Here is a 10,049-nt window from a genome sequence, read left to right as displayed (position 1 = left end):
TTTGAACATAATACGTATTTATATAATTGTATATATTATACTGTTACGTCTAGAGACGTATTCTGGATGCGTGCCTTGCTCTCCCACTCTGTCTCTCTTTCTCTTGTCTCTCTTGTCTTAGGTGACTCCGCGTCTCCATCCTAATTGGACGTAGGGAAGCGCACCAGCTGATCGGTCACCTGACGACTGGTGTCTTTTGAAATACACCTGGAGGAGGAGAGAATAGAGTTGCCGTTGTTGTCTTTTGTGAATCAGTGTGTCATAGTAATTTAGCGGACTTGCTGTTAAATAATTTTGAATGTTTATTTCTTTATTTTTTTGTGTCGATTAGTGTTTTGTTTCTTAAACCCATCTGTTGGTTGTTTTTCTTTGTTTTTTTCTGCTGAGCTGGCAAGTGTGCCGCCTTTTTTCTTTAAAAAACTTTATTGTAAATAGTGCAAGTGTGAATATTATGGTGCTTTTTCACCACAGAGGCTGAAGGGGTGCCATTTATTTTTGATTGTAAATCCTTTTCTCCTGTTTTTGGTGCAGTTAGGAGGTCAGGACAGACCGTCATTTCTTTTTCTTTATTTTCACGTAGTATATTGAGTATTTGTGGGTTTAGTCTGCGGTATCTTTTGTTTTGGGCTTTGCCCAATTCTGAAGAGATTGCCTGAATTTTGAGTGGTGCCAAAAAATATCTAAAATAAAGACAAGCACACGGTATCTGTGGGATCAGATTTTTTTATGTATGTTTTTTCCCTGACCCTTGACTAGGGTTGTAACAGCTGTATGTATTTTATATATTTAATCATATATTCATATTAATTAATATGTGTATTTTTGTAATATGTTACTATGCTGTGAAACACTGAGCATTGAAAAACACATTAAACCTTTAATTAAGATAATAATAAGAACATTTTTTCATCCAGCCAAGAGCCCACTTCCTGTCTATTGGTTTGTTGACAGGATGTCATGTGACTTTCTAAACAGCTCTGCTTTATGTTCTCCCAATAGACTATGTATCATGCAATGGAGGCCCAGACACCTTTACACACAGAGCACTACCTTTAGACACATTTGCCCTTCCTGTCACATGGGGCAGACCAAAGAGCCAAAGCACAACCCATGACTCTTCCTGCGGTCTTCACATTTGTCACTTTTCTGTTTCATTAGAACATGTAGTGGTGAAATGGGCATTTTTTGTGTTCAGGTGTAATTATTCTGCAATATCAAGCTAAATATCATTTCATGCTTCTCTGATTGGATCACTAGTAACCCACAATGCACTTTTCTTACAGATACGCAGGTGCAGTGCATGGTGGCCCTTTTGGCTCGATAGTGTGACTGGCTCCTTTTAGGAACTGGATATGGAGATGGCCCAGCTGCATGACTGTTAATGTTGCTTTTCTCAAGGCATTGTGGGAAACTTGATCACTGAGTCCATTGTTAAACAGGAGGGATGTGACTCCACTCCTCTATCTTTTTCCCTTTTTCAGACTTTCTACTTTTTCTTTTTTAATTAATTTGCTCTTTTGGGCCGTCACAATGGAGGGGGTAAAGTGTCATGTGATTCACCTGACCCGCAATGAAATAACATGACTCCTTTGGCTGGGGATCTTTCTGACTTCAACTACCTCAGTGACTAGGAAAATGACCAACAAATATAATTTCATTATTAAAATAATTATTAAAAATTATAATTATACAAATATATATAAATAAATAAATACAGCCAATTCCCTGGGGTATTTTCCTATGGAATATTACTGTCAACTGTAAAGCGCTTGTTATTCGATGGCAGGCTGACAGTATAACATGCCTGTGAATGTTTTTAATTCTGCTGTGATAAGTACTCTGGGTCAAAGGACTTTACACAGGAAGTGTTGGAATTCTTTTGGAGGCGTGTCGATGCTGACAGGCAAGGACACAGGCCTCAGATTGTGGGATATAGGGGGGTTATCCGGTAGGCCTTTTCAGCTTTTTCCTCTGTGATGAGACTCATAACTGTAACATTTATGGAACAACTGTCCAAACATTGTGTCTTTATAGTAAAATCCACCAAATGAGCCACCTGTTCATGCAATCGGTGTGATTCTGTTACCTAAGCAATGACAGCTGAGCTGACTTTTAGGGGGCTAGGATTAAAGGCATGGGACTGAAACCCCCCTAACCACCTATTGTTTGTACAGCAACCTAAGATTTTTTTTTAAAAAAAGTGCAAAATAAAACAAACCAAATAATTTGTCCTCTTTCCATTTGCATGCATCAATCTCAAACATCATTGTAGCCTATAAGTATACTTAGCTCTCTCTTTATGACAGTTATCCATATAAACATTGGTGATGTTAAAGTATCATGATAATATCCCTATATATATATATATATATATATATATATATATATATATATATATATATATATATATATTAATATTACGGTAAAATGCTGATTTCTCCAAGAAGTATAAGGCGATTCGTACTTTTTGCTGATAAAAACATACTTTTTTTTTTTTTACTGCAAGTTTACATTTTGTAAACACAAGTTTACATGTTCCTCTACGTAGAGCCTTTTAACTTTTTTTTTTTTTTTTATCGTATAAACTTAAAGTTAACAAATCAATACGTGTTCTTTTTTTTTGACAGCGTATCTCGTGCACGAGCTCTAATGAATGACTACGCAACATTCCCTGAGCGTGCGCCCCTCCCTGTCGCCGCTGAGCTCACGGCGCATGCGCAGAGCGCTGTCAGGGCACGGCACACACTCGCAGCGACAGTATGGCGGCGGGCTGCTGCAGGAGGGATGCTGCTGTCGCCGCTGCCTTCACAATGTGATCGGAATATCGTCTACTTGCGGAAAGACTACAGTCACCCCCGAGGCCTGTCGCCGTGATCTCGATAAGATGACCAGGCTCGCCGATTACTTCGTGGTAGTCGGCTACGATCTCGATAAGAGAGGTAAGAGAGAGAGACACAGCGAGCGATTCTTCCTCCTCCTCCTCCTCCTTCTCCTCCTCCTCCTCCTCCTGATCTGTTAGATTGGAGTGTATTAGTCGCGGTTTATTCACGGTAAACACAGCAGAAGGCGGAGGGAGAGGGACACAGTCCCGACACAGCTGATTCCGGCCTGGGATGGGCGAGTTACTATCAGCCGCGGATGTCCCAGGCCTCTGGATCTTTACTCCCGAACTCAAAAGCCGAACCCTACCGAAGTCGCACGAAGACGAGACTGTCTTTATGTCCTTTTTCGCGATTCATGGTTAGAAGTTTGACCGCGGGTACTATTTTGTTGTTTTGCCAGGGTGTGACTGTTCTAACAGGGATTTATCAGCGTAACCTTTGCCACTTGTGTTTGTCATGTAACAGGCTGTTATATTGACCAGTATGCGCCTGTAGAGTTGAATAGAAATGCAAAAGTTGCACCAGTTCATTCCTAAGACATGTCAACAAACATCAATAACATGCAGCATGGCACTAAGGCTTTTGGTAGTGTCTAAACTTAATAGGTTGCCTAACTAGACAGCATGCTTGGGCTCCTGTGATTCACAAAATGCTGTCTTAGTTGGCAACAAACTAGGTTTTTGTTTACAAAAAAGTAGCACTGTTTTAGCCTGCATGATTCTGCATTATTAAAGGAATAGTAGTAGTTCCTTATAAAAGTAGAGTCTTTCTGAACTTGTATGGCAGTAATAGTTTTGCAAAAGGAGACATTTAAAAGAGTGTCTTGTTTGGACTATGCCATGACAATGAATGTTGACTGAAAATGTCAAGCATCCAAATGCAAGTAAACTCACAATAAAAGCATCTTAAATGTGTTTTTGTGGGCCATATTGCGATATGTTATATGATAACTTTGTGTGAGAAAAAGACACAAATAGAATTTTTTTTGCATCCTTTGACATGACAATCCAAGGTTACCAGGACGTTTAGCAAAATTTCTCCTTTTTTGTTCCACAGATTTTGAAACAACATGAGTTTTCGAAATATCTTCTTTGGGTTTCATAGAAAAAAAAAAGTCAAACATTTACTTATTTGAATGTGAATGAATGTAGAGAGCTTTGAGCTTTCTGTAAAATCCTCTGTCTTTAGTGAGTTTTGTTATCGGGAGGTTGAGTGTTTTAGTTAGTGGCCTAGATTCGTGCCATATAATGGTCCCGGTGAGCATGCATAATTTACCAACCCTAATCCGAAGAAAGCAAGTTGCTGGAAACTCGCATCAAACCTTTGAAACCTTTATTTAGAGAGCTGCCTCTGTGCATGTCTTATGCCTTATTTATGAGGCACACACAAAACATGCCAAGTCCCCTTTTTAACGACAGTATCGGGGACTCTTGAGACGGATATGCATGTTAAATTGCATGATGTGTGCAGTGGTCCGCTTCAAGAAGAGTTGTTTGACGGAGATAGGTCTTTGGTTTTTGTTACCCGTGAGATGCTGCTATTCGCATGTGGCCGTACACGTAGTCTGACAGGATGTTGAAAGGCTGCACGCGCTGCAGAATGTCTTCCTTTCCTGTTTCTAGCCTTCTGCTGCGTTTCAGCATCTGGTAAGCAGACCTTCACATTACAGTAAAGGTGTGTGGAGGAAAAAACCCAGAGCTCTCCTGAAGTCTGGGATTTGCTCTTTTTATGCCCATTGATATCCAAGAATAAAAACACATGAAATTCTAAAAATAACATGAAAGTACAACAGAAATTGTTCATGTTCTAGCTTGCAATGCAACATAGCAGCAAACTAAATCAGTCTGAATGGCCCTGATTGAGCTGTCCCATGGGCAGACCTGTGACGTTATAAAGCTGTGCTGTTGTGGTTTGACATCACATTCGTGAGATCTGTGAGGAATCGGCGCGTGAAAGTGTTTCTCACTGTCTCACAAGTTATGTTTTTTTAAATATGTAAAATAATGTCTAGCAGTTAGCAGACATGCTCTGCCATGTTGAGCCTTGGTGCTCATGAGGGAAATTTGAGCTTGAATCTCGCTTGCAACGTCTCCTGAATCCTGTTTCTTCTTTTTTTTCTGACAATTTCCTGTCTTTTGTTTGTTGTACCCATATACAAAGTAAGCTTAAATGGATTGTTCACCCAAAAATCACTCCCAACATGACTTTTTTACTTTATGACGTTTCTTCTGCAAAACCCAAAGGAAGAATTGTTTTAGAAAAAAAGTTTTTGTTTTGGTCCATGCAATTAAAGTCAATGGGGTCCAAAACAACCCTATTGGACCCCATTGACTTACATTGTATTCAAATGGTTTTGAAACAATTTGAAAAAAAAAAATGACAGAATTTTAATTTTTGACAAAAGTGTATTTCAAAATATCCTCTTTAGGTTCCACAGAAAAAATGTCATTTTTTACCAAATTCTGTGATTTCTGTTTTAAGTTGTCTGGATTTAATTTTAATGGTTTAATTACATTTTAATAATCAATGATTTAAGAATCAATTCTTTGAAATGTCTCCCCCCCCCCACCATAAATTCTGTGTTGTGTATTTACATTTTTCTGGCAATCAAATTAACGCATAAAATATTAATTTATTTAATCTTTTAATCATGTCAAATTAAACAAACTTTTTTTTGTGTGCACAACAGTGCTGCACAACAGAGCTTTACAGTTCAAATTAAAACGTGGAAGAAAATTGTGATTATTCCTTAAAAAATACAGTTTAAATAATAATTATTACTATTATTATTAGTGTTAATATTATTATTGAGACGTGGCTAAATTCTACTGTACAACAGTAATATATTTTTGTCATAATTTCTTTAGGTTAAACCAAACTTTTATTTTGACGGGTTGCCGTGAAGAGCTTTGAGTTTTTGTGTGTTTATGATATGACGATAGTTTTTTCTCAAATGAAACGGTAAAATGCTGATGAAGTTCATATATATTCATGTCCTCATATAGTGAGACGGCAGAGGCTGCAATGCTTCGTCACGCATGCTTCAGTGTGTAGGCCTATGTAGTAAATGAAACACACAGAGACACTCAGAGCATGCAGGATTCAGATTTAAATAGTCTTTTTGCGGTTTAATATTCACAGAGATTAGGCTAGTCTATATCGTGATTTGATCTAACTGTACTGACCTACTTTTGATTTATTCATCCAAGACTTGACAAATTCTGTGAAATTCCACGTTATACAGTAAATTCCGTTTTTATGACTGGATTCCACGATTCCACGGAAATCATAGGGCCCTAAGAGAGTCATACAGGTTTGGAATGACCCCATAATTTTACATTCGCTCAAGAAGTTTGGAGTGAATTTTGGGTGAACTATCCCTTTAAGTCCTGTTATATTTATGTCTACCTGACACATGTCTCTGAGAGGTGTCACATCTCTGAAAACATGCAGTGAATGTGAGCCTGGACATGTTTCAAAGGATTTTTCTGAAGTGCTGTTGAAGTGGTGCCTACTTAACACCCAGAGGGCTGGCGCTCTTAAATGAGATAACCTCGCTCAGTGTTTTGTTTACCAGTGCAGAACACGTCCTGACCCAGGGGCCATGTTCCTGTCTTGGGCCCTTTGCCTTAGTCTCCGTCAGTCACATAGCCCACAAATCACCATTCTTGAGCCAGAATGACTGCATCAGTGAAGGGCAGCGATCTGTCAGGGTGGAGTTGCCCAGCGTCTGTTGTGAAACTGTGCAACGCTTGATTTCCAGGCCCTGCGAGGAGATCGGCGCTGAATAGGATTCTCTGGACGAGGGGCTTTCTGTTTAAAAAACAGGAAATGGGAGTTGAGGCTCTAGGGAGAAGACATGATTGAATGAGAATCCAGATTGTGTGAGAGTGAGAAAATGGAGGTCTAGAGTTTGGGGTGTGCTTCACTAAAAGTGGACATCCATGGAAATGTCTTTTGGGGTTCGGCGTACAGCCCCCCCCCCCCTTTCTTTCTCGCAGCCCTCTTTCTCTTGCTCTCTCTCGGTTTTTCTTGGGAGGAGCCCGGCTGAAAACAGAGAGGCCCTAAACAAAAGAGGAGAGCGTTTGTTCTGTTGCACACTCATTGTGAGAGTTGTCTCTGCCAGTCTGTTTTCCTGTTTAACCCTCGCATGCCGTTGAGAATGTATGTTAAAATGATTGTCTGGAGTATGATGAGCTACATTATTAACTCATAACCAGTCATCTAAAATAAAACTAGCCTAGATTCTTACAAAACTGTGCTGGTAAAACTTGCTGCCTCAAGCAAGGGGGTTTTGAGTGGATGTCAAGTAATCTGGTTCTTGAACCAAAACACTCATCACAACTAGTTCATTACGATTCATGGACGAATGACTCGATTCAGTTGAGCAAATAAAGCTCATACTTAAATCAGTGTAGTTAGGGTGTTATAATTGGTTTATCAATGTTAGGGTGTTATAATTGGTTGCCAATTAAAAACATACAGCACAACCAGTGTAGTATGATACTTGTTAGTGAATAAAACACATTTTTAATGGAAAACTACAGCATTTATTATAAATTATTTAAATCATGTGCCCTTGTAATCTTTAATCAACATACCTTCCCTTCTCCTCTCTTCTCTGATGACATGTTTACTGGTGCGAGGGCGGGACAACCTGTCACTCACATGAGATCGACCAATAGCAATCCATCTAACCATCCAATCATTTCCCGATGGACAAAATCATGCCCCGCCCTACATTTTTTTTTCTTGTTCGAGAAGCCATTTCATTCACATATATGTCACAATAGGGAAGAAAAGACTTCCGTTTCATGCCGACTTAAAGATAAATCGAAGCAGAATTGTTCAATTAGTTATGATTCCCATTTCATCAGTCCAAATAGTAACATGCCAAAGTGTGAAACTTAAAAAAAAAAAAGTTGGTGGCTTACCAATAGTGGCCCACCTTTAACAGATCTGCTCTCTGCCTTAGACAAACGCACTGACCCAGCCGGACGTCTAGAAATATTCACCAGTAGAGTACAGAACAGATTCTTATTCATGAGGAAGAAAAAGGCCGAAGGGGGCCATGGCGTGACACGCTGGCCGCTCTGTGTTACCATGACTCCCCAATTCTGGTCATCTGGCTTGACTATAAACGGTTCTGTGCCGAGAAAAGGGTGGCTGGGTCCGTGGATACAGAAGCCCGGTCCCCATGCCTGCAGCGTATGGCCGCGAAGCTCTGATGGCCAGCTGGTGGATGAATACTTCTCATTCATGTGGCAGCCGAGGGGCTAGAGGGCAATGGAGATTGCCCTCATTCTGAGAGGCAGGGGGGCTCAACACACACACACACACAGACACGCACATTTTCAATCTCTTTTTGTCTTTAAAATGGTTTGCACTGTAGGAATTAGGATTGTATGCATATGTACAATTAACACACTGTGAGGACAACCTCAAGTAAATACATTTGAAACTCCTAGACGTTAAGTTTCATTATGAATGTGGTGAACTCACATGATAGTCCCAAAGCGTGTGTGATGGAAATGTCACGTGCCTCATTGGGCCTTTACTGCATTGTCATCTTATATTCGTTGATTTTTATGCCTTATATGAGTTGGCCAACGTAGAATGTGTCGAAATTGTGAGAGTGACTTGTGATCGTATTAGAAGCATTATTTAAATTTTAGGTGAAAACGAAGTATTTTTTTAATTTTATAAAGTGTCACTAAAGACATTAATAATGTTACAAACCATTAAATTTCAAATAAATCATTTTCTTTTGAACTTTCTATTCATCAAAGTATCAGTTTCCACAAAAACTGTATTCAACAAAATAAATATTTCTTCAAATCAGCATATTAGAATTATTTCTGAAGGGTCATGTGACACTGAAGACTTGAGGAATGATGCTGAAAGTTCAGCTTTGCATCACAGGAATAAATGCCATTTTAAAATATATTCAAATAGAAAAAAATTATTTAAAATTGTAACAATATTTTCAAAGGTAATGTAAATTTAAAAATGTCCATTTTATTTTTAGTGGCAGGGCAAGTGAAAATCTTTCTTGCACACATCTTACTTACACACTTACTCGCACACAAACATCATTAGGTCTGGTGATGGGACGCCTCGATAAGCAGTGACTAGTTAATAGCTGTTTGTATGCTTCATATCCAGAGGTCTTGTGGGTCAATGAGCACTCTCTACTGTAGGGACGCGGAGGTCAGGGAGGGAAGGGGGAGTGCGCTCTCCATGGCCGCAAACCTTTCATGGTCTTCCCTGGTATTTTGGGAATGCGGCCCTCTCCTCCTCCCAAACCCCTCGGGTGGAGACTGAAAATCTTATTCTTCACATGCCTATGGGGTTGCGGGAAGTAATTCTTCTAAATCCTTATTTTTCCCTCATTGCTGACCCCCCTGGATTATATTATGTAGGGGTTTTTAGCATTGTGGCTGTTGAGATTCAGACACGGAGGAGTGAATTATAGTCTGGCGTCCCACTCTTTCTGTCTTAATCTTGGTTTCAGCTGCAGCCCACCCATTGGTAGAGAGTGCAGTGAAGCTGATTGGTCCATAGGTGAAAAATAAAAGCATTTGCAGAGAAAACGGAGCGGATTGGTTGGCTTGCTCTGATGTGGTTAGCAGGATTTTCAGGGTATCTTTTGGAGGGGGTTTCCCTTCTTCAGAGGTCGTTTTGGTGCATCAAGAATTTACAGGCTTTGTAAAAACTGTAATTCGTTCATTCAAAAAGAAAACGAATGACAAAAATATTAAAAATTATTATTCATAATAATATTTTAGTTTTTTAATATTATTTTAATAATAAAAAATAATAAATACATGTACTAATAATAAATAAATATGAATAAATGCAAAATTATTAATCGTTTTTTTAGGGTTCAATATTGTAGTTATTTTTCCCCTTTGTGTTTGATTTGAACTTCCTGCTTTACTCACATCAGCGAGGGTTAGACTATAATTATTGCAATTCGATTTAAACCATTATGTGGCAGTTTCTTATAAGGTCCACTGTTTTATTTGCTTGCCAAAGTCAGTTTCTCCAAACCAGTCAGCTGTTATTGTTTTGCCATTATTACACATTTCTGAGTCATCTAACATAGACATGAATCATTTATACTGCAAGAGAGGCAGTCATCTTTTGAGAGTTGGGTTAAAAGCA

The 10,049-nt window shown here is 39.1% G+C and overlaps 1 protein-coding gene across 7 annotated transcripts in view; it reads left to right on the top strand.

Moving 5' to 3' along the window:
- The first annotated feature begins 2,694 nt into the window (after positions 1–2,694).
- sbf1 (SET binding factor 1) overlaps positions 2,695–10,049 on the top strand; it is a 50,167-nt gene continuing 42,812 nt past the window's right edge. For all 7 annotated transcript variants that reach the window (XM_079868613.1, XM_079868611.1, XM_079868609.1 and 4 more), the window contains exon 1: positions 2,695–2,939. In XM_079868613.1, coding sequence (XP_079724739.1) covers positions 2,714–2,939 — 226 coding nt within the window. In that variant the 5' untranslated portion in view covers positions 2,695–2,713. The remainder of the gene's footprint in view (positions 2,940–10,049) is intronic.

This window comes from Squalius cephalus (assembly GCF_949319135.1).
Source record: "Squalius cephalus genome assembly, chromosome: 4".
NCBI lineage: Eukaryota > Metazoa > Chordata > Actinopteri > Cypriniformes > Leuciscidae > Squalius > Squalius cephalus.
The sequence above is the reverse complement of the archived record's forward strand: the minus strand, read 5'-3'. Positions and strand labels throughout refer to the sequence as shown.